This window comes from Rhinopithecus bieti, unplaced genomic scaffold, assembly GCF_001698545.2.
Source record: "Rhinopithecus bieti isolate Rb0 unplaced genomic scaffold, ASM169854v2 scaffold_5569, whole genome shotgun sequence".
NCBI lineage: Eukaryota > Metazoa > Chordata > Mammalia > Primates > Cercopithecidae > Rhinopithecus > Rhinopithecus bieti.
Genome location: NW_016804856.1, coordinates 93533 through 120221, shown reverse-complemented (window position 1 = coordinate 120221; position 26689 = coordinate 93533). Strand labels below are relative to the sequence as shown.

Here is a 26689-nt window from a genome sequence, read left to right as displayed (position 1 = left end):
CTGTTTAGCACAAGTATCAAATAAGGTACTGGGTATTAAATACTATGTAAAATCCACCACAGTTTACAAATATCATTTATTGCTAAGTTAAGGGAAATATGGAGGAATTGAGGAAGATACGGTTCATAGTTCATTAAATGAAGTGTAAATATTTGGATCAATTTCAGAGCAGGGAAATGAACATAATTTATTCCAGCTGGTTCATAGATTGCATTTCCTAAACACAGTATATAATAGTTTATCAATTAAAAGCATAATAATATGTGTCTACCTTCTACCAAAGGTAACATTTAGGTTTAATTTTGACTGTTAGTTATAGGAAAGCACAAAAGAAGAGTGACATAGAAAAGATAAAAGAGTAGTAAAGGAAAGATAAAGGTTTATTTCATTCTCACATAAATGTAGGTAGCTCCTGATCGTTAGGAACTAATTTCCTTCTAACTGATTTTTTTTTCTGCCATACTAAATTTGAAATATCTACCTCAAGATTCAGGATGGCTGCTCCTGCTCTAGCCATCATGTAAACATTCCAGCTGACGACAAGGAGGAAAATAGAAAAAGAATATTCTCCAGAGTTTTACACACTATTCTTGCTTACCTTTGACTGGCAGGAATTTAATCATATGACCTTAGCTAAAACCAAAGTTGGGAAATCCATTCTTTATTCTGGTGCCTCATGTGCCAACATCATAATTGTTACAGTTCTGTTTTGAGAACAAGGAAAGAACAAATACTGGGGGAAGCCAGTCATCTCCACAACAACAGTGATTGGTGAACTCCCCTCACTTAATTACCAGTAAACAATAGCATGTATATTGAAATGAAATTCCCATTGATTTTATTTATAACAAAGTTATTTTCTTTTCACACAACAAATATTTCTTGGATAAAACCTATATGTCAGATATTCTACTGGATCTAAAAGAAGGAAACAATTTTCTTCTTAGAAGCTATATTCTGTGAGATAAGAATAAAAATGAGAATTTTCAACAACTAATGTGATGATAAAGACAAAGTGATTTTGAATTCATGGGAAAAAAAAGTAAATGTATTATTCTGAGATGCAATCATCATTTGCTGTAGTCATGCATTAAATTGCATCCTGGAAACCTGGAAGAATGCATCTTCCTCTCAAAGTGCTTCATTTATTACAAGGGAATATTTCATGCATTGAGAGGCTGTAATTGAGAACTTGTGAATCATAATCTGATTTCTCTTTGAAATATATACTTAGTATATTCAACCTGAATTGAGTAAGATATGTAAGTAGGGCTTAGACAAAGACAGATATTATTTATATAATATTAGCTTGATTTTAATATTATCAGTTATTTATAAGGTATTTGGTTCATTTTGAATCGAGTAGATTATGTATCAAGTTTCTCTTCCCTGTGGAATTCTGGCATTAATGCATGTCGTCGTAGAGGGAGGACAATTTTCTAGATGTAATTGGATTCTCTTTCTTCTCTCTTTCTTGCTCCAGTACTAACTTTGACTATTGCCACGCCACTCCTCTGAAGGCAAAAATGTGTGGAAAAGAATAGAAGGAGGCAAGGTCGGAGGTGGGGTGAGAGGAATGGTTTTCATCCACTTAAAATGAAGGGAATAAAATTATAGCTCCCCAGAGAAGACCCAAGAACACATTTCACCTCCTTCTCCACCCCGCTCCACCCTCTCTCCCTCAACCTTGGCCCAGATCTCTCCTTCTCCCTCTACACAACTTTTATGCTTGTGGGTAAAAATGAGGGGATTTTCTCAGCTCATCCATATTACTTTAAACTGTGTAATTTAAACTCACGACATAAGAATAAAACACTATACTTAAAATATTTGGTAAGATCTATTTTTGACTTAATAGTCTTTTGGATTTTGCTTCTCTTTTCTTGTTGACACTTTTTTCCTCTTCTGGTTTCAAATGAAAATTTAAATATGATAAGAGGAAATGGTGTAATGAATGACATTTCATACTGAAGCCAAAGGAGCTTAATAATAAATCCTTGGCTCAACCCAGAAACATAGATTCAGCTGTCATCATTTCTAAACAAAGTTAGAGGTTATTGTATAATATACTGCTAATTTTTCATGCTGTGAAAATTAAGTAAAACGATGTTTGACTTCCTTCCTGTTTTCAATCAACTTTTTGGTAGTCCCTTTTAGGACCCAGATTTAGAAGTAAGGTATAGTAATAAAATTTAGCCACATTCTGCGTTGACAAAATGAATTGGTAATTTTAGAATGTTTTAAACACAGAAAATGTAACAGCAATGTAAATTCAAAATTGGAAGTGTTCTTATTATCTTCTTGGCCTTACTTATTCCAATAATCCATTCGAAACACAGGTATATGCCATAATTTCTCGTAGATGTTTTTATACTTACATAACTTTAAAAATGTTCTTGTGAAATGTTTATAACTTGCCAGAGTAGGATTTTCTTACATTGGATACTCAATAAGTATTTTGACCCCGAATTTCTCAATGACAAAAGCTGTAAAGAAACCATGGTAAAGAAAAGACCTCCTAGAGTTTTCTAGACTGAACTATTTTTTTCCAATAGATGAATATCTTCCAAAACTGTATTTATAGTCATTACTTATAAAAGTAATGTTACTAGAAATAGTTTGTTTTGCCATCTGTAATTTTGGTCCAATATAGACTAAAGTACCCTGACCATAGTTATTTTCCCACATGCTGAGAAACTGAGAAAGTAACCTGGTAGGGTTCCAAACTTTCAAAGGTAATTGTTTATTAAAACGATAACAGGTAGCTTGAGACGTATCTTCAATCTTGCTTCAGAATAAGGGATTTGCTGCAATGTGATTTCAGCATTTCTTAACCAGTGGACTGAAATTTTTATTTGCTTCTAGCAATAGCACGAATTGCTTCTATAGAGTTAGTTTGTCTATTCGTATGTTACAAGGAGTGTGTCACAAGAAGTCGAAGATGGAAGGAGGTGAAACCATAAAATGGGATGGTGCATTCAAAGAAGAACCAAGAGAAAACCCTAAGCAAAACCAGTATTTCTCTATCGTTGCAGAAGATTGGAATATGTGGTTTCAGAGTTGGAAGGGAGTCTGTGATATAGGTCATTTGTTTTTCCAATGGTAATGAGCTGATAAAAATGCATGGTCACTTAGCTGACAGAGGCTTCAATGCCTCTTAGCAATTCCACATTGTCTAGCTCTTTAATTCTCAACAAAGAGAATTTCCAATCTGCTCACATGTACTCAAACCTCTGATCTCCCTCCTACATCTTTCACTTTTGCATCTGACTCAACTGATACTCCAGAAAGAATTTGGTAGCCATAACAGACTGAGATTATCTCAACTTCCTACCGTAAAATATGATAATTTATTTACATCAACACCCAGTTTTTATTCCTTTCTGTTTCAAATCAAGAGGGGACCCTTCTTTTTATTAAATTTCACTCTTTCTCATGTGCTTTAGATTTCATTTCCATAAGACCTCTCCAAAACTTGATGCAATCAATTCTTTCTCACTCCTGATTCGTCAGTTTCTCCATGTGATTCTTCTTTTAGTATTTAAACATGCTTTAATATTTCCCATTGTAAAAAATAAAATAAAATAAAAACTCATACCCACATCCTCTTTTGCGGTTTTAATTTTAAAATACTGATAACTAATGCTCATAATTATTGGGAACTTAGTATACGCCAGATGTATTCTATGACCTCTTTTATCAACTTGTTTAGAGAAAGAGGTGAGGGGACCTCACTAGGAGCATGCCTGCCTGTGGAGCTCCCATTTCACTTCTGCCAATGGAATTGGAGCCAGCAGAGGGCTGACTCCCCACAGGAATCTCACTCTTTCCCTGATAATCCAGGAAAGAGTGAGCGATGGCACCAACTAGGATCATGAAAATGGAGGGTGAGTAGAATTTCTATATCATTATTAGATGCAATCAAATAGGAATTGGTGATTGAGTGGATGTGAGGGAAATACAAAGATGACATCCAAGTTCCTGGTGGGAATGATAGTGTTCTTTCACTGACAGCAAACAGGGAAGGAAGAACTGCCTTAAGGAGAAAGGCAGAGTTCATGTTTGGACATAGTAGACTTCAAATATCTGAGGTTGGATAGCTCAGAGATAGGCAAATAGGGATTTGAAATATAGGCACAGATGGAATTAACCAATCTCAGGGTTGATTGATACTTTGTCATAGAAGTCCTTTGAAATCTCCATGAATTGTCACACCTAGAATTCCATAACAGTCCCAATGGTGGCATTTAGTGTAATTCAATCATAGTGGTTGTTTAAAAAAGGAGGCATTTTTCTCTTAGGTGTCTAGAGAGGTCTGAGGACAGGATTAAATGATAGCCTGCCTTCTTCCTGCACCCCACCATGGCAGTATTACTTTGTTTTTGCTCAAAAAATACATTTTATTGTTCAAAAGTTCATCCTAAATATTAATTATCTGATATCATTTTCATAGCAGGTTCTATAAAGAAGTATATTAACTCTAATTTCATTATAGATTAAACATATAGCAGACTGTTCCATGTGTGTTATTCTTTTGAGAACTTTAGGAACTGCTTAAGTCTAGATAAATTACTGTAACGGGTTGAGAATATGTATGAATTGTTATTATTGTTAATACTTTTGAGAATTTGCCAAGAACTAAACACTTTACACTTATTATAAGCAATTTTTATAGTAATCCTACATTGTAGGTATTTTTCATTCACATCTGACAAACGAAAGATTGAGGGTGTGAAAAATATGATAATTTGCACAAGGTCACACATTTAGTAGCTTTAGTTACCAACAGTCAGTCCATGACTGTCTAAATTGCTTATTCTAAACCCTGGATGCACATTAGAATCACTTGAGGCAATTCTAATACTTAGCAATTCTAATACTTAGCAATTCTAATACTTGGGCTTCACCTGAGACAGATTACATCAGAATCTTGGAGAATAGCACTAAGAGATCCATAGTTGTTAGAGCTCCCCAGGTGATACCAATGTGCAGCCAAGGTTGGGAAACACTAGCTTGACTTTAAAACCTACGATCTTTTTATCCCGTGCTACCCCTAAATCAAAAATTGTTTTCATTCCACATTGAAATGGTTCTGTGATACCAACAAGACCAGTGATCAAACATGACAAACAGAATAAATAAGTGTCTTCTTGACCGGAAAGCACTATCCTCTTCTGCCTTCAAAGTTATACAAGAAATATTTTCAAGGCCTAGAAATCTCAGCAACAGGGCTGCAAGATTTTGTTTGCTTTGCTTGTTGCAAGTTGAAAGCAGTTTTATATTTGCGTTATTATGATCCTTGGTTTTGAGTGACTATATATGGTGCTTGCAAGCTGGGAAGGGATATCCAAACACACCTGAGGGCACAAACCTACTGAAAAAGGATTTCCTCTACAGATAAAGAACATAGTGTAAATCAGTTTCTGTCTTAGAGTTTACAACATGATTTTTACTCTTTGCTTATTTATTTAAATTGACAGATAAAATTGTATGTATTTATCATGTACAAAATGATGTTTTGAAATATATATATATATAGTAGAATGGTTACATCTAGCCAATTAACGTAGGCATTACCTCACATAGTTATCATTTCTGTGGTGAGAACATTTAACACTTTCCTCTGGTCTCTCCAGACACCTAAGAGAAAATACTTCCTTTTCTTGAACAACCACCGTCTTAGCATTTTGAAGTTTCTAAATTATTAGTAAAGCTTTCGTTGCATTGAATTCTTGGCCTTATTTAGCAAGTGACTTAATTATATTTCATTTTGAATAAAATTGTTATTTTTTTAAGCCTGGAGATAACAGGATATAATGAAGCATCTGCTGTGTACGATGTACAAATGTTTGAATTTCCAAAGCACACATTTCAAAAAATCAGATTTTCCTGTTATGTTTGAGAAACTTTCCAAGAGCTTCAAATTATGAACATGTTTTCCACTAGATACATATTTTTGACATCTGTGGAACAGATTTTTATCTCTGCTGACATATATCTAGCACCTATTTTCTTTTAATAGTGATGCTTTTATGAATATGAAATTATAAAAATTTAGCAAATAAGAGTTATTTTTTGAGATACTCACATTTAGAAATTGCTTTTATTGCTCCCTCATTCATCATTTTGTATCTTACATAACTTTATATTGACAGTTTCTTCTGTTTAGAGTTAGTCTTGTGACAGATATTTTAATTATGTAGAAAATAACCTGCTTCAAAATTTTCACAAATTGAAGGTTGTGTAAGGAGTTGAAGAGGTGATGTTTCCTCATCATAACCTTGTGCCATACCTTGTAAGCAAGTACTGTAACTTGTATTTAATGGTGAACCAAGAGTTTTCAAGAAAGAACTAAAGTCCATCATATCTCTTCTATTGATATTTTCTATAAAATCCAAGGGAAAGAATGCATGGGCCAAGTACTTGGGTCTATGAGAGAGGTTTTTCAGCTGTCTACAAATGACACTGCTGTCAATGTGGCATGTCATAGCAGCTGTGGAAACAGGACGGTTAGGTGAAGTGATAATAACAAAAGACTTCTGATTCAATTTTTATTGCTATCAAATTTTTCATTTAATTTTATGAAATGAACCTTGTCTTCACAATATCTGTTGGTTTTAGTGATTCACTTCATTAGTTGAGGTGCTTTATCCAGGTAACCTCAATTTGCACATGTGTTGATGGAGTTTATATAACCAAAAATATATTTGGAAATGGTGTATTTCTCTGTTTTAGTTGGTGGTGATTTGAACAACAAAGGCTCATGAGGTAATATAATTTTTGTTTATTTATTATAACATCTATTTATTTGTCATGTGCATACCTTTTGTTTCAAAAAGAATAACAGTACTGTTAAAGAATATGGACAATCATTAATATTAGAAAATGAGAACCCTTTAAAGCACAAGGCAACATGTTATAGTGGAAAGAGCACATGTGCTTCTTTATTTGCTGAGTATGTAACTTCAGGCAAGTTATTTAAACTCTCTGAGCTTCCCTTCCTCCTTTGTAAAATATTTCCCGTACAGCATTGCTGCAAAATTAACGTTTAAGCAGAGTAGGTGCTTATCAGTTAGTTTTCTCATCATATTTTAAGATTCAGTCAAACATCTTCAAATGTGCTTATTTTGCCAAATAAAAACTATCATTTATCAAGCACTTACTGTGTGTAAAGTTATGTATTACCTTTATGCAAATCCCCATTTTAGCCATTATCTTACTTCATCTTTACAATAATTTATTTTTAATCTGCAAGAACTATGGTCTTCTGAATAATGTAAATATGCAGTTATTAGTGCAGCCTTTAAAGAACTGCCTTTGAAATCACTGTGGTCATCATCAAAATTTCTTTCCATAGGATAGTTAATGAGTAAGGAGTTACTGGTGTGTCCAGAATTATATTGTAAATGCCTTGTAAATATTTTATTCCATGTGAATAGCAAGATATATGTATTCTTAATTTATTTATTATAGGCAAATAAGGATATGAATTGATGAAATTAAACAATTCAAATAATAATTGCCTTATATGTAGGAATTAGTTTAGTTTGTCTTAGATTGTTGAAATGTTACTATAATTGCAAATAATTCTTGATTTCTTCATAAATACTGTAATTGAAGTGTGCAGATGTTGAGACTCTTTAAGAGTTTCTAAATAGTATACTAAAGTGCTTCACTTCAGTATTCTGTTTGTCATTTTTCTAGCAAAAGCACAATTCTCTATATTTTATTCCATTCATGTTTTATATAATCTGTCATAGCAAACATGTTCTCTTTTGCTTTTGAAATACTTACAAGATAGGTATCTAATATTGCTTATTTTAAGATGCTAACACCTTTAACTCATTTATTTGAAACGTTGGAAATAAGGTAAATATAGTATTATGTATATTTTTCAAAAATTCTTGAAACCCTGCAAAACAAAAAGCAGTAAATAGTTATATTTCATACTCTAAGAAACTCATCACTGTAATAATAAAATAATATTTTTAAAGGAAAATAAAAGAATAATTAACATTTGAACATTTTAGTAAACAGATTACTCAGATATATCTGATGAAAAATCGGAAACATAGACAAGTAACATTAGAAAAGGAAAAATGTATTTCTTAAAAGGTGCAAGAGAACACACACAATCATATACTGACAAATTGAAAAATATATGTGAAGTGGATAATTTCCTAAGAAAACACAAATTTTCAAAATTAATTGAAGAAGTGAATAGCCTGATGAGGACTTTAATTACAGAATTCTTGGTATTGTAGAATTTTAGATCTAGGAAAGCCTTTCACAACTGTATGATAAAACTCTCATAATTTGTAAGTGAGAATGTTGAGGTCCAAAGTTTTTGTCGTCTGCTGAAAACATCCTATTAGCTTTGGAAATTAGAAGGTCATGGGTGATCCCTGTGGGATGAAAGTTTAGGGGATATGCTAGATGGCAAGAAGAAAAGAGGAGAGCAGGTAATAAAGAAGTTAAAGTGTAGCTTAATCTTTCAAGAAGTTTGACCACAATTGGAAAGAGAGAGAGAACAAACCAATGAGAACCAGTGAAAACAAACCAGAATAGACGGTTGGTTGGTTGAGCACAGAAACTTCAACAGATTTGCAGGCTAAGAGATCGAGTACATAAGATAACTAAAGGAAGATAATGTAGAGATGACTAAATATGGAATCAAGAGTAGTTATTATTTTTTGATATTAGATGTGAGAATAGTGGTTATCTTTGTGAGGCTTTGGGACTGGCAGGATGGAGATGCTCTAAATTTTTATCTTGATTACAGTTACATAGGTGTATGTATTTATACAAATGAATCAAGTTTTATTATAATATTTATTGTGGATTAAAATGCATATTTATTTATAAAAATTATTACTCTCTGTGCATTAGAAGATAATGTCAGTTTAAAAATTTAGCCCACCAAATAGTAGTTACTATGTATCAAATCTTTACAATAATCCTATGAGGTAGGTGCTATTATTATTCTCACTTTATAGTTGAGGAAGGGAGTCACAGATTTTAAATAACAGCCTGTAAATGAAGCATTATGTGAACCCAGAGAACGACACTGCGTGACTCTATTACACTATCTCCTGAAAGGGGAGGGGCCTGCATTGGAGAAGAAGGGAGTTGGTGGAATTAGGGAGAAATTTCAAGGTAGTTGGACTAGTGAAGATGAAGATATCAATAATATAGATGGTCTGCACCTCATCTGCACCTCATCAATTATATAGAAGACAAGCCAGTTTGATATCACAGTAAGGAGGAAAGTTGGGGCTTGAGAAGGATGAAAAAGACTGTGAGGATTAGACTATGGAATGAGCACAAAATATTTTCAGAAGGCAGTAAAAGGTAGTCAAGAAAGTCTCAAGTTCTGGGATCAGAGACAACATTTTAACCCCTGCTTCCCACTCTTAACCAAGGGACATTGGCCAAGTTGCTTAGTCTCTCCAATGCCTCACACGTAAAATGGGGCTGGTGATCATCTGACCACATTTTATTTTGTTTTATATCACTAGAAAGTCCCTCTATCCCACTTTCTTCTTTTTAAATTTTGTGTACTATTTTTTGCATTTAATTTTTTCCATGATTTAGAATTGCCTTGTCAAACAAAAATTTTTTTAAAATTAGGATTTGAAGGTAATTACATTGAATACATTTATTGACTTGAGGGAGATTGACATTTGTATAATATTGTCTCTTAACTCATGTATATAATACAGTTTTCATTTATTCATGCCTTCTTTTGTCTTTAATTAAATGTTATAATTTTCTACACAAAATTCATGCATATTTTAGTAAAATTCATTCTAAGGTACTTTATAGTTTTGTTTTATTATGAATAGAACCTTTGAATTTATCTGATAATTGTCCCTTAACAATTTTGTTCTATATGTGCAATTTCTTTCTCGGCCCTTGAAGGGCTTACATTTTTTTGAAATTTTTATTTTGCTCTTACCCTATTGTCTCTGCTCACCCCTTTGTCCTTTGTTTGCTGGACTTTTCTCTTTTTTCTATGTTGGAGGATTCTCAAATTGTCTCATTATTCTTGGCTGTTTATTCATATATATAAGCAAGACCCTAAAAAGCGATCCATACCTCTGTGTGGGTGAGTGGGCTTTTGAAAGGTGGATTTCACAGTATGTTCATCAAAGATGAACCATTGTATGAGAGTTTTTTTTCCCTTTGAGGGAGAATATTAATCTCTGACATTCTGAAAGTAGAGGGGAAGGAGAGAGGAGAGGAGGAGGGTCCTATGGTTTAATACACCTACCCACTAGTGAGATTGGTATCTGACTTCAGAAACCAACCCATTCAGTTTCTCCGGAAACTAATCTTCCTTGTGACAGTGCCGAGCTGTGTTGACTAGAGAAGGAAACACAAAGTTTCAATTATTCTCTATGTAGATTTTTCAACCAACCATTCTTTTTCAGCCCCATATAGAACTGTGTCATCTTCTGTTTCTGGTCCCCACATTCAGAAGGTCCACAGAGTGAATAAGCTTTATTACAAGCAACATTTCTATTACCCACCCCCTGCCCCATCACCCTATAAGCAGGTAGTGTATAACTTTCTCTACCACTCTTTGTCAGTTAAACCTTCTTTCCTCAGAATCTTCTGAATTTGTCAACACCTTGAGTTCATGGTGTCTACTGCCTATAATTTTTTCTTTGTGACTTAATAACTTGATTATTTTAGTGTGGTTTGGGAGGTAGAAGAAAGACAAATCGGTAATGTTTAATTAAACATTTTGGACTACATTTTCCAAATAACATTGTTGCTAATATAGAAAAATTAGATTTGTATATTGATCTCAGTGTATAGGAAATAAAATTTTATATGTTGATCTTGCATCCAATCACCCCATTGATTCTTTTACTATTTCTAATAGTTTAAAAATGGATTATTTTGGGATTTTCTAATAAGTAGATATATTATCTGCAGTGACAACAATGTATATCTTTATTATTGTTTTTTCTTGTATTGTTTTGGTGAGAAACTTTTGTGCAACTTAGAATAATAAAAGTGATGGTAGACATCCTCCTTTTATTCATGACTGATGGACATTAATCTAGTATTTTACTATCACACATGATTTTCACTACAAGGTTTCAAAAGATGATCTTTATTAACTAAGACTATTCACTTCAATATATAATTTCCAAATCGCATTTTTAAAAATTATTATTTGGATTCTGAATTATATCAAATGCTTTCACATTTATTAATGTGACCATATGATTTCTCTTCTTTAATCTATTAATGTAATAAATTGTGGGGAGGTCATTTTTGGTGTTGAATCACCCTGCATTACCGGACTCACTCTGATTTGATACTGATTTATTATCCTTTTACTGTATTTCCAGATATAATCTTTTATTTAGTAATTTCACATTTATGCTTGTAAGTGGAAGTGGCTTACAGCTTTCTTGCTCATTTCGATATCCATGTCATGCTAGCCTCCTTATAAAATGAGCTGGACACTTCTAATCTTTCTCTTTGACCTGGAAATGGTAATGTGAATTTGGATGTTGCTTATGCTTGTTAGAATTTGTCTGTTGGTGTAGGGAAAATGATACTGAAATGTTTCTGAATTTCTACTTTTTTTGAAGGAGTATTTCTTCCATCATGACTCCACTTTATCTGTTATTAGTTTTATCTCTCATAATTTATGTTTTGCTAGAAAAATGTCCATTTTATGTAGCTTGTCAAGGATATATATATATAATCATATATATAATAACCAAATATATATATAACCATTTTAATTCCTAATCTTATTTATCTTGCTTTTTCTCTCACCTTTAAATATCATCACAGTGGCCAAGGTTTCGCTGCTTTATTGGTCTTTTAGAGTCAGCTTTGGCTTTATAGATGAATTTTACTGTTTTTTAAATTTTCTGTTTTGTTAATTTCCGATTTTATCTTTTTAAAATCTATTCCTCTGATTTCTGTAAGTAGCCCATTAATTTTCATCTTTCTTTTGTTTTCTATTTAAGGCTATAAATATTCTATTATCATAGTAAAATTTCACGTTTTCATATATACGCTGCTGTAATTGTGATTCAGTTATAAATAGTTTATAATTTAGAATATTGGTTTCTCTTTAATTATTTAAAAGCTTTTTCCTCCAAAAGGTACAGAATTTTAATTATGATTTCTGATTTTATTAAATTGTGGTCTGTGAAAATGTCCTGTATATTATAAACTTTCTTGAATTTATTTTATTTCACTTTCTATCCTAAGAGGTTCCATTTGTATATCAGAAATCTAGATATGCTCTGGTTTTTATGTATAATATTACAGAGAAAGAATGTTAACTACTTGTGTTTATTACATTATAATAATCAATATTGTTTTCCTCCATTTTGGTTACTTTCTGAGAGCTGTATGTTAAGTCCATCATTATAATTTTAGTTTGACAGTTCATCCTTGCAGTTTTCTCAGTTTTTGCTTCATATAATTTGAGAAATTATTATTGTTCTCATAAAGATGTGTTCCTTCTGTGTCTTCTTTGTGCCTCGCTCATTTTTTTAGTATGAAAAGTCCCTCTTCATCTCTTTTATTTTTCTCCCAATATTAATATTGTGACATCTCGTTTTAACATGTTAGTATTTGCATAAGCTAGCTCTTTTCATCTCTTTGCTCTCTATCTTCCTGTGTCAGTCTTTGGGTTTGAAGTATGTCACATAATTACATTACTGGAATTAGATTTTTTCATCCAATATGAAAGTTTCTAACTTTTAACCAGTAAATACAAAGTATTACCATTGATTATGATTTTTGATGTTTGGAATTATGTTCATTTTCTTACTTTTTTTTTCTATTTCTCATGTTTTCTAGTTTGTTGTCCTCTTGCTCACCTTTAATTGAACAGATAGATTTTTCATAGTTCAATTTTTTCTATTTTACAAAAGCATTGTTGTTATTTTTTGTGGTAACTGAAACATTGTTAACATAAATGTTCAAGTGAATTTTTCCATAATCTAGAATTAATCAGTATCTCATCCCTGAGAACAACAAAAAAGAGGTTTAGAATACTTTTATTTTCCTCTGTTCCCTTGCAACTCTCATCTTGGAACCCTTTCTGATATTATCTTCAATTTTATATCCACATGGCTATATTTTTAAAATTATATAAATTTATGTAAAATAAACATTTATTTAGACTTATTATCTTTTTAAAACTATTTACTTATTTATTTATTTTTAAATATTATTTTAAGTTCCAGGAGTACACGTGCAGGTTTGTTACACGTGGAGACTTACTACTTTCTTTGCTGTCTATCGCTCCTTTTATCTCATTCCCTCCTCTTGGACTTCTTATTGTTAGTGGTTTATATTGTCTAGCAATTCTTTCAAAGAGGATCTTGAGGTAATTAACTTCAAAGTTTCTTCCAGTTTAAAAAATATCTTTCTTTATGCCTCTCTCTTGAACAGTGGCTTGGCTGGGTGTAGAATTCTGTCTTCAAAGTTATTTTCTCTTAGAATGTTGAGAATCTCATTCTACTGCCTTCTTGTACCCTGGGTTGCTTGCAAAGAATCTGACGTCAATCTGATTCTGATTTCTTCGTCAGTATCTTTCTTTTTACTCTGATAGCTTTTAAGATTTAGCTCTTTATTCTCTATTTTCACAGATTTCATCAAAATATATGTGCGCGTGCGCGTGCACACGTGTGTGTGTGTGTGTGTGTGTGTGTGTGATCTTTAGTCTCTCCTACAGTCAGAATTTTTAAAGTTTGGAGAAAATTTTCTGTAATATTTCTTTAAATGCTACCTTTCCTCCGATTTTCCTGATTTCTGCCTTCTGGAAGTACTTTTAAACAGACTTCAGAACTTCTGTATCATCCATGCATCATGACTTTTCTACTTCCCGTGTCTTAATTCCTGCTCCCAATACCTAGCTTTGGGCTATGGTACACATCGTCAATCTGTTCTTTATATACTTTTGCTTTCAAGGAATTTCTCGCAGTCTCTAGTCCATCGCAGTTTACTCTTCTTATTTTTTCCAGTTATTTTAAGCAATCTCTTCTATTGTGTCTAGGAATTTGGGAATTTGGTGTGAAGGATGTACTTGAGAGTGTTAGGTAAAAACAGTGCTCAGTTTGACAACTTAAATCCGTTTTCAAGTTTTGAAATATTTGCCAATAACATTCATCATCTGTGACACTGATGAGACCAGTTTGGGGTCTGGCAAGACAGGAAAATCAGAAGAATTGAATGATGAACTTGAGATGCTAATGAGTCTCACATTTGGAAAGGTGAACTGCGAGGCTTCGCCATAGTGGAAGTCAACACATGGAGACTTTTGAATAAAGAAAAACTGTAGGACCAAAGGTCACAATAGTGAGTCCAGTGATAGTGATAATTGAACAGTTGCCAAGATACGAACCTCTTTATGGAAAAGGAGATTCAGGGATTGAGGCTTGTAATGGAAAAAACCCTAGTACTGAGGGGATCTAAGGGATGGTTGATCACTGGGGGCTTACTGATGTGGCTTTGGGTTACGTAGAAGAAGAGATCAAACAATCCTGAGCCCTGAACAGTAAAAAGGCCTCTTTTATGGAAGCTGATGTGTCATTTGTGGAAAATAATGAAGTTCATTTGAAAATTGCTATTCATAAAAGTTGTATTGTAAAGACTATTTGCAACTTAGCCAATATAACATATCAGTAGAAAAATCAGTGTGTGTTTCCTTGTATGGAGTGTTTGATTTTCTTTTAAGTTCAGGGGTACATGTGGATGTTTGTTACACAGGTAAATGAGTGTCATGGGGTCTGGTTGGACAGATTATTTACACTTAGGTATTAAGCCAATACTCATTACTTATTTTTCCTGATCTCCTTTCTGCCTCCCTCCACCCTTTGATGGGCCCCAGTGTTTGTTGTTCTCCTCTGTGTGTCCATGTGTTCTCATCATTTAGCTCCCACTTTTAAGTAAAAACATGCAGTATTTGGTTTTCTGTTCCTAAGTTTGCTAAGAATAATGGCCTCCAGCTCCATCCATGTTCCTGCAAAGGACATAATCTCATTCTTATTTATGGCTGCATAGTATTCCATGTTGTATATGTACCATATTTTCTTTATTCAGTCTACCATTGATGGGCATTTGGGTTGATTCAGTGTCTTTGCTATTATGAATACTACTGCAATGAACATATACCTGAATGTGTCTTTAGAACAGAAAAATTTATATTCTGTTGGGTATATAGCCAGTAATGGGATTGCTGGGTCAAATGATATTTCTGTCTTTAGGTCTCTGAGGAATTGCCACACTGTCTTCCACAATGGCTGAACTAATTTACAATCCCATCAACAGTATATAAACCTTTCCTTTTATCCACAACCTCAGCAGTATTTGTTACTTTTTGACTTTTTACTAATAGCCATTCTGACTGATACGAGATGGTATCTCACTCACTATGGTTTTGATTTGCATTTCTCTTAGTGGTCAGTGATGTTGAACATTTTTCATATGCTTGTTATCGGAGTGTTTGACTTTATACTAATTCTTCACATGATGAAGCGAAGTGTAGCTCCTTTTTTTTCTATTTTTCAAGATCATAGATTTTGCGATGCTCTTTATATATGGTTAGCTTTGCGACTTAAACCTCTTTGGTTCACATGTACACATTCCTTAAGTTGAAATAGCTTACCTCCGTATTTTGAGCAACTTAAGGTTAAATATTTATCCAGCTATTGTAGAATACTATTGTCTGAAGAAATAGGCCCTATTTCTTTAGTTACAATACATTTCCCTGTAGTCTGTGGCCATATTATTGTTCAAAGAGACGTGATTATTGAAATAAATGTCAGTGGCTCAAAATTACATGTGCTTCAATTTGTATTGGAATTAAAGTGAATATCAGGGGGTTGCAAAGTAATGAACACAATATACAGAAAGAAAATGTTAAAATCTCTGTCCTCAGACATTGAACACTTCATTATTTCTTATAAAATTTCAGTACACCAACACTTAGGGTCTAACATTGCAACGTATTTACAGTTTGATGTAACTCTTTATTGACAGTTTAAAAATAGAGATGGACTAGCTTTGCTAGCACATACAATTGCGTTGAACCAAACAGGTGGAGGAAAATGAAATGGTAACTAGTGACTTAGAAAGGTTAACTAGTCCTTGGATAGCAAGTGGAAGAGTTATCTTTGGAATTCAAATGGATTGGCGACTATAGATAAAAAATAAGCGAACTAGTCAACCTGAAGATATTTAAACCGTAAATTGGGAAAAAAAATAAAAGTCTTAACGTGTCAAGAATAGGAGGAATTACAAATGGTTAAAGCTACTGCATTATACCTGAGACTAGAGTATAGGTATGAGGAAGTATTCAAGAAATCCATGATTTTATCATCTTTATAAGCAGAAACAAGTGCTACATAGATTTAAGTACTCCATGAAACAAGGATTCACATGCTGAAAAATTATTTTGTTTTACTGCCGCTTATAATAATGATGATAATAGTCATATTTGGTCAGGCACTTACTGTATACCTAGCACAGTGCTACTCAGCTTCTTAACATTATCTCTGATCATTTACACAACCTGGTGGATAAACATGCTGAGATTCTTTTTATAGGATTAGAAGAACTGGCAAACTAAGTCAACATCTAGTGAAATTTAACAAAATTAACAAATCATATGAATAATTTGGGTCAAAAAATTCTTGTAAGATATTCTGCATTAGCAGTGGATGGTGATAGAGATGAGAAGATATGGGTTATAGTTTTATTTCTTTGTAATTTTTTTTTTTTTTTACAATTTTTTAAGTTCTACTGTGTTCGTTTTGCCATTTTCCATTTTTAAAAGCAGTAAGAATGAGAATGACTGACAAAGGAACAAATTAGTCCTGTTGCCGGTTCTGGTTTATAAAGACTTGCATTTCAACAAGATTTATAAAGAAATTATACCAACAGTGAAATAAGCAGCAACTTTTACCAAAATGAAGTTGCTGATCTTTTGCTGATGAGTCACAACTAATGATCAGCATATTCAAGGTAATTAAGTTACATGAAGAAAACTATCTATAAAATCTTAGCTCTGTACTGCTGGTGACATGATTAGCTTTTCAAAATTATTTGATTAGGATACACATTGCAAAGTAAGAGTATAGAAGCATTGTATTAAGTACTTTAAAATACATATGTTATTTTTGTACTATGTTATTAGCTAAAACTCATTTTGTACTTTGCTGTTACACCTTGAATATCATGCATGTAGAAGAGCAAAGTAATTTTTTCTTTTGAAAGGCTGTTACTCTTACAGATATAATTTTAACATCAACACAGATATAACAACAAAGAACGATTATCTGTTAAAAGAGAAGAATAAAGAATGTAGCCAAAATAATTATGCAAGATGTCTGTAATTTAAACCAAAGAAAAGAGCATTTTCTTAATTATATTTGTCAAAATTCAAGTAAAACAGTAATTTTAATCTCCCTTGAGTTCAAATTTACATTCAGGGTTCTTCTCATAAAAAATTAAGTGTGAAAATGGAATTAGACATTTTTTTCGATTGTAAATACTGTATAGAGCATAAAGACCACAGGGTTTATAATTTCTGTAAATAATTACTCTTGTCACTTGAGGAGAAGTAGGTATTTGAAATAAAAGCAATGAATCAGGGATTAACAGTCCTCTGAAGAACATATCATTTTCCCTCTCCCTGGTTCAGTGTGAGTCTTTTGTTTGTTTGTTTCCACAGAGTATCTGCACAACCACCACTGCATTTTGCACTTTTCTTCCTGGCTTCATTCTGTTGGGTTTTGACTGAGGCGTGGCAATCATATATGGCTGTAACTGGAAAAATTAGGACACGGCTTATAAGAAAACGCTTTTTGTGCCTTGGATGGGGTAAGCATATTGATATACCCTTTCGTGCTCTTCTCAAAATGACTCTGAACACATATTATAAAGTAGTCAAGAGTGATTAGACACAGGCTACTCTGTGTCTAATTTAATCTACGGAAGTGAAAATACATGAGCTGGTCAATTTTGAACATTCGTTGGTCATCTGGAACTTTAAAAGGAAGTAAGTATTGAATGCTCATTTAGCTAGTCAGTTAACATTCAACAGTGCCTAGATAGTACGAGATGAGACCCGAGATACCTACACACAGAAAAACAGTGCTCTCTGTTAATATTTTCTGAAAGTGCAAAATACCTTAAAATTTTCAAAGCCTAATGTGTGATGGTTCACTAGGCATGTACTCCCACCAAGAAAACTTAGAGGACTTCATTTCAAGAAATCTCAAAGCAATTAAAGAATAAAGCAATTCATTTCACAGGGAGAACACCATTTAGAGAAGTAATGAAACCTCACAACTAGCCAACGTGATCCTCAAAAGTAAAAACAGAATTGCTGACAGACTGAGAATTAATTTTTCACTTGTGCTTATTAAGAAGTTTCTCTCAAATTGCCTCATGACATGGACATCTCAAAGATCTATATTATAGGGCCAATTCTACTGATAGCCTGGTTAATTTAAGAAGCTACTTTTAGAAGAAGCCCAAATATATAATAATATCTACCGTATTAGAAGACTGGCATATGGGAAGCTAAGAGGAACCTGGGAAATTACAAATAAGTGTACTTATAACAATTCCAGAATAATTTAGGCTGAAAAAATATGATCAAGAACACTTAAATATTATTCATTAGGTTTCAGCAAGGTCTGTTATGTCTAATTAATATATTAAGACTTTATCCACAGACAAATGGAAAAGCAGTTAAGAACTTGAAGAGTAGGCCAGACATGGTGGTTCATGCCTGTAATCTTAGCACTTTGGGAAGCCGAGGCAGGTGGACTGCCTGAGTGCGGGAGTTCGAGATTAGCCTGAGCAACATTGCAAAACCCCATCTCTACCAAAATTGCAAAAAATTAGCCAGGAGTGATGGCACATACCTGTATTCCCAGCTATCAGGAGGCTAAGGTGGGAGGATTGCCTGAGCCTGGGAAGTGGAGGTTGGAATGAGCCAAGATCACACCATGACACTCCAACCTGTGTGGCAGAGTAAGACCCCATCTCATACAAACACAAAAGTTGAAGACTTTGTTCCACTTAGAATTTCATCAAATTTTTGTGTAAATTTCATGACAAAGGCCTTCTAAAGTTGAAGTAGTATTTAAATCAAGGGACACTTTTGCCATAAATTAGTACTATTCTAAGAAATACAGAATACAGGTGAAAGAACACATTTTTTGATGAAGAATAAAACATGGTGATTTTCAGAATTGGTGACTACCTTGTTTAAAATTATTACTAAAGATTTTGAGGAGAGAGTTCACCAACAATCTCCAGATTTACAGCTAATATTTAAACTAGGTAGCAAAAACCTAAACTGATGGTGCTAAAGTATCAGAAAGTTTATGGGTTGGCAGAATAGTGGTGTATGTGTTTCATTATGAACAAGTACAACATAATGAGTCTAGTAAAATTTAATCTAAATTGTATGAAATAAATACTATTAATTCTTCAGTTATAACCCATGAGGGATTTTTTTCCCTAATGAACTTGGTCCAATCAAAAAAATCAACAAATGACTTATGTGAAGGAAGAGGAGGAGGAGGAGGAACAAGAAGAGGAGAAACAGAAGGAGGAAAGGGAGGATAAGGATGAAGAAGGGACTATATATTTATAATTTTATATACATATATGTATGTGAAACTATATATAGTCACCAGTGTTCGTTTAACACTATGGTGTGTCCCTCTGAGATGTTTTCCATAGTTCTTGTCATTAAATATCATGAAGGAATGTGATGTCACTAGAGAAGGCTCACAGAAGAAAGAGAATAGCATCAAGTATGTGAAATGATAGTAAGAAAGAAGATGGGCAGAGGAGATACAAGAAGATAATTAGATGATGGATTTTTCAACCAGAAAAGGCAAACATGATCTTCCTGAAAAGAAGGCATAACCAAAACTTTAAAAAAAAAATCTTTAAACAGTGTAGATTAGAGACTCTACCAAAACACAGGGAGGTTCCATTGAACTTGAATGAGGTAAGTGTAATTCCCATAAATGTAAACTTAAAGAAGATGCTAGCTCAGAATTGGTACAGGTATGTAGGTAATTGAACTCTCTGTTTCTACATTCTTGTTACTATAAGAAAATTATAAAGAAAGCATTAACTGATAAGATTTATATTTTTTTCTGTCTTATTATAAGTACAACTTGATGTGGATCAATATGTGGCCAATGGAATGTTCCACTTCACTGATATTACATCACACCAGAACATCCAGTTTTTGCCTTTCTGATTTTATAACTATAAATTTCTTTTATAACAGTGTAAACCCCTAGGGAAAAAAATAACTTAAAAAATGTACTAAATCTCTGTTATTACTTCCATTTAAACCCATGTCAAATGTGGTGGTAACCTAGCAACAACAGAGAAGTGCAGTAAGTTAAAAGCTCGGCTACCTCTCTCATATTTTTAAACTTGAAAGAAATTTTGTAATAGAAACATACCTTGTGAAGTGACTCATCCAAAGATAGTTTCTCTGATTTAAGCATCTGGAGTTTGTTCTGGCTTTTCTTAGGCCAGTATGCATAGTGGTTATAGCTAAATATGAATGTGTGACATTGCTTTTCTTGCAGGTTTACCAGCATTAGTAGTGGCCACATCTGTAGGCTTCACCAGAACAAAAGGATATGGCACTGATCACTAGTAAGTCCATCCACAGTGATAAATCATGTTTATAATTTAACAAATCATCAAAGAGTCTTGGTTGGCACTGCTGATGGCTTGCATTTTGTCATGGAATCATTAACAATGGTAGAAATTGCATTAGTAAGGAACAAAACAAGGTAGCTTAAATCTACAAAAGTTAAGAAGTAAATGTTGTGGCACTGTTCAGAATCTTTGTTTCAGTTTCCCATTTCTTAATAAGACCAGCATATTTGGCTTTTAAAATATTTCAGTAGTTATTGTGCATGCCCAATCTCAAATAAATTGAGAACTGGATAAGTCTTGACATACTTACTTTTTAGAATGTGATGCTGCTATGAGCTTCTAATTCCATTAATGATAATGTATATTGTTATTAACCAAGTTTTGTCATGTTAGTTCAAGTTTTGTTGCTATGTTAGGGCAATGCATACTAACAATTATAGATCAAGGGAACCAATGGATTTTACATTAGAAAATACTTGGACTATGCAAGAAATTAAAAGGGAGAAAAGTTATATGATATCAGCTTATTTTATAGTGGTAGTGCTGATAAATTCTATGAGAGAATTTGTGGTAAAGTTTAAATTTAACATTTTAAATCTAAACAATGCACTTTCATGTTTTATTTTATCTGCTTCCAAGTTGAGGAGGCAATTAAGAAGTGGGGAAAGAGATGCACATCTTATTAACAGTATATGTTTTAAAGCATGATGTTCTGTTTAATTATTTTGGGTTTGAGGTAGGAATCACTGCTAATTAGGCCCTCTGGTAGGTTCGTACAAATTGTAAACATACTGAGAGATATTATTTCACCTGTTTATCCTAAAGAAACTTCTGAAAAGTTTAAGAAGCTCGTGTCATCAGAGCATTTTTATGCAATCTATATTATTTTTAAAAATTCTGATAGCATAGATGGCAGAGTACTGGCTACTACAGCACTATCACCTTAATTTATTACTTTTTACAATAGCATAATTATTGGTATACATCTATTTTTGGAAAGTCACTGTATTGGGAATATGGGAATAAGCAAGATTATATATATGATGGTTCCTACTTTCAAAGAGTTCATAATTAAAGTGCAATACAATACAATAAGTAATGCATTTATTTTATAACTATAAATTTTTATAACAGTGCAAACTCCTAGGGAAAAAATAAAAGATATACTGAATCTCTATTAGTATATCTTGAAAGATATACTAAACCTCAGTTTGAAGATTAGTATACACAAAATTACAGTGGGAATTTAGTGGCAGAGATTAGTTTACAGAAACATACAGTGGGAATTTAGTGGCAATCTTAGAGACACAATCTAAAGTATTCTGTGAGACTAAGGTGTTTTCTCCAGGTATATTATTTAAAAATAGATATTAAAATGGAAAAGTACATTTTTATCTTTCTGCTGTTATGTCGAGGAACAATAACTAAATGCAGACTTTGAATATACATACACATATTTGTATATATATGCTAATATAGTATTTCTTTGTGTACATATATAATTAATTACTAGGTAAATGTGTTTAAGGTATAATTTACATACAGTAACATTCACCCTATGAAGTGTATAGTTCTGTGAGTTTTGAGAAATACGTAAGTCATGTAACCACCATCACAATTAATATAGAGCAGTTTATTGTTAGAACAGATACAGAGCAGTTACTGTTCATTGTTATTACTTTTAAAGGCAGCATGCTGATTCTGTAAACTGAGAAGAAATAGTGCAAGGGTCAAACGTCAAAAAACAGGTGCATGAAATGGTGGTCATGACTCTGCATCAGCAGGCCCTCACGCTTCCCTCATTTTTACTTTCCTGGATTCTGCATGGGCAGATGTGCCACCCTGCAAAGCCCCCAGTGTCAGCCCCATTCCCTCTGCATTTCCCTCTGCTGTGAGAAACTGTTTCTTCCCAAATCGATTATCTTGTCTCTATCAATGCAAACCTGTATCTCTTGGTGAATTTAGTCATTGAAACAAACACAGCTGCATTTATTTTTATTCAAAAGCTTATCTTTAGGGAATGTTCTTAGTAGTCTGGTGAAAAAGTAAAATTAGAAGAAAATAGCATGCAAATGTAGCTCACCCATTCCCTGCAATGATGGCTTTTAAACCAATTTCTCCCAATATTTCAATGGCCTCAAGGAAGAGCAGGTAAATGGCACATCTAAAACTCTAAAAAAAAAATACACTGTTCTTGCTTTAAAGTACATTTGAAAAAATCCATAATGGATATAAAGCAGCATTTTATAAAATGTAAATAATACTCACCTTTGTATTGAAAGTAAATACAGAAACCTCACTGCAACAGTAATTTGTCTAAAATGTTTCAACTGCCTGAAAGTAAATCCTTATAATAAAACTGTTTCAGTTAGACATATATAGTATTTCTTACTCATGAAATGATATAATTCTAGTTTTTTCTATATCTTCTATGTATTTTTTTTATTACAAATCTTTAACATGTGCCAAAATTCCAAGGCTAAATGTATACTCTAAGTTGTTTGTATCACACTTTAGTGGTCTCATACTTGTCACTAATTTTTGTTAGTTCTTATCTAATGTTATTTTCAGCTGCTGGCTCTCTCTTGAAGGAGGACTACTTTATGCTTTTGTGGGACCTGCAGCTGCTGTTGTCCTGGTAAACATCGAAATCAACTTATTTTGTTTTCTTAGGAAAAAAAAAGACTAATTTCTTTCAATCAGAGTGGCAATTTTGATAATGTAGTTCTTGTGTAGAAATTTTAAAGTTCAATGGACTATTATTCTGATTGAATATCAATTGTTATTCAGTCTTTTATTATTCTAAAATATTCATATTTTGAATACTGAAGACTATTAAACTGGGAGTATGGTATTTCTCTTACAGTAATTTCAGATTTGTGAAGAAGTTTGAGTAAGTGTTAATGAATTCTTCCTCTTTAATGTATAGAATCTCATCATTTACCATAATCTCACCTTTACAGTATTCTGTATAATACATATGGTTATTAATAGGGAAATCTCTTTAAGGCTGTCCCTGTCAAATATCTAAAGGAAATATATTCTAAACCTCAGTGATACTGACATTTTGGATCATATGTTTGTTTGTTGCAGAGGCTTTTTTGTGTGTTTTAGCAGGTTCGGCAGCATCCTTCTTCCCTACATACTACATACCAGTAGTACCCCCTAGTCATAACACTCAAAAATATCTTCAGACATTTTCCGATGGTCCCTAGGGGTCAAAATCATCCCTGTTTAAGAATCACTGCCATATGTTATAGATAAGGATTTTAAATTTCTCTTTTGAAGCCAAAAAATAATTGTTTAAAATTTTAAACTATGGTAATGTGAAATATTTCCTTCCAATTTGCCTTTCTCTTTGTCTGTTTGGATTTATTGATTACAAATTTTTCTTGCCCAGTGCATCTTTAAAGAAAATAAGGGAGGAAAGAAACAGTCTAAATTAAATACAAATATTCATATTGCTGTACAATTATATTTCTAATTGGAAAGTTACTCTTTGGTTTCTTGAATGATTCATTCAAAAAATTGGAACGTAGTGACATGTTACTAATTCTGATGTCAGTTTTTTCTTCCTTTAAGCTTGTTCTCCCTCCACTAAGCTGTAACAGGGAGCAGAAACTGTCCATAATTTGCAAGAAAAATAAAATCAAAGCAAGAATCTTAGAGCACAAGGAAATCAAAACTATTAGACACCTTTTGTCTGCTGCATTGAATTTTATTTAATCAACTGAATTATTTCCCTAAGCTTCTAGATTAATGCCCATATAACACTAAAATGGAGAAACAGAGTATGTATATAATTGAAACACCAAAGTATGGTCTTTGGAGGGGTGACAAATTCCCTTATGATTAAGTTGTAGATTACTAGAATCCATAGAATACACTTTTTCTCTTAGTTTAAATAATGAGAGTTACATAGATGAATAAGTATTCTCTTGATTAAATGGTGTCTTGTCAGGAAACTATGAAGAGTGACTCTTCCTAGGTCCATACTTAATAGGTATGTTTTGCATCTTCCTTACATTAGCAACTGGACACATTTTCGCTTTATATTCACCATCTTCATTGGCAGCAGGGCAGGGTTACACCAAGATTGGAAAGAGGCAAGAAAGGCAAAAAGAAGAACATATTTTTCATTTACTTATTGGACTGGATTCCCTGATCAGAAAGTGTTGGTAGATTAGAGAACTGTGGGGGCTCATGGTAAGCTGGTATGAATAGAAATCTATGCAGTTTTTACAGTTTTACTTGAAAAGGAAAATAAGTGTGATTTCATTTCATGTCATGCAAAAGACTTTTAAGTGAGAATAAGAAAGTCTTAGAAAGAAAATGATAGAACTGTACACTAGAGCATATTTTAAAATTAGCGCTAGTGTCCATTGTGAAAAGATTCTGGTGAATTGAATAGGCTTTCCTTTCTGCCTAGAAAAGCATGGTACATCAAAATGCTCCCCTTCCACAGAAGAGAATAACCACACAGCATGAGGAATTTAGGCATTCTGTCCTCTGTGTTGGGAATAATGACAAATCATCAGCACCTTTTGCTGCCAGGGCTCACCCTAGCCTCATGCTCTACGATTCAGAATCTCCTGGCTCGCAGGCATAGGGTAAAACTCATTTAGCCAAATGATTTTACTCAGGGTTGACTCAGACAGAAGAATGCCAGATTGGTATAGTATGGTACCATTTAAAAGTCAGGCAATTGAAGGTTAATTTCCCCAGTGTTAACTGCAAAGCATGGAAATTAAATGAACTTAATGTACTTTACAACTTTAAAGTAGCACACCACTGTTAAATTGTTCCGTATGCCTCTGTGCACTTATAAAATGTTTGAGAGTGCTTCATACCACTACTACTGATACGGTGGTTATGAATTGATAAAAATAGGATTTTCAGGAGAAACAGGGACCTGATTCCCTTCAATATCATTGAAAGGTCAACTTTGTTTCTGTTTGACAGGTCAACATGGTGATTGGCATTTTGGTATTTAATAAACTTGTTTCCAGAGATGGAATCCTAGATAAAAAGCTCAAACACAGAGCCGGGTAAGCTGCAATTGGTGGATTTTGAAGGTTATTTACCAGTGAATCCCGTACTCCAATTTCAGACCATCACTGACTGCATTTGACTATGCCTTGAATTTTGTTATTGATGTACTAGTGTGTCCGGTAGATTCTGCCATATAAAAGTTTCCAATGTGCTATTTTTAAGTAATATGACCAAAAATCTAAAAATACTATACCAGGCCATTAGGAAATTTGGAGTGTATTTGTGCATATTGCCTGCTTGTCAGATAAGAACATTAAACGTTGAGGCTAGACTTACAATGGTTGTCGTTAGGTAAGGGTTTTCAAAGCCTTCCTCGTTTTGGTCACAAAGGTTGGGAGGTAGATTGAACACAGTGTTGGTATGTGACAGAGCAGAATCAAAACAAGCAAACCTAAACAGGGCAAAATACTATATTTTCTTTGACTAATTGTATATATCAGGAAAAAATCTTCACTTGGAATAATCACTTATCAAGCACTATTTGTGTGTGTCTTATATTTTCATTCTTTATGACATTTTTAATTTAACTGGCTAAAAAGAGTTATTCATAATTTTCACACTTTAACCTCTTATAAAACTTAGAAAAGCATCTCCCTTAATTTTACTGTTATTATAATATATAAATATCTGATGACTTATTGTATGTTATCATATATATCTGGCCAGGCACGGTGGCTCACACCTGTAATCCCAGCACTTTGGGGGACCGAGGCAGGCAGATCATGAGGTCAGGAGATCTAGACCATGGTGAAACTCAGTCTCCACTAAAAATGCCATAAAATTTGCGGGATGTGGTGACGGTTGCCTGTAGTCCCAGCTACTCGGGAGGTTGAGGCAGGAGAATGGCGGGAACCAGGGAGGTGGAGCTTGCAAAGAGCCGAGATCGCACCACTGCACTCCAGCCTGGGTGACAGAGCGAGACTCCGTATCAGAAAAAAAA

The 26689-nt window shown here is 33.3% G+C and overlaps 1 protein-coding gene across 1 annotated transcript in view; it reads left to right on the top strand.

The window, feature by feature from the left end:
- The window catches only part of ADGRB3 (adhesion G protein-coupled receptor B3), a 779954-nt gene that overhangs the window by 688430 nt on the left and 64835 nt on the right, over positions 1 to 26689 (top strand). The window contains 5 exon segments of the mRNA XM_017870735.1: positions 17723 to 17751; positions 17753 to 17871; positions 20622 to 20691; positions 23269 to 23335; positions 25660 to 25745. Coding sequence (XP_017726224.1) covers positions 17723 to 17751; positions 17753 to 17871; positions 20622 to 20691; positions 23269 to 23335; positions 25660 to 25745 — 371 coding nt within the window.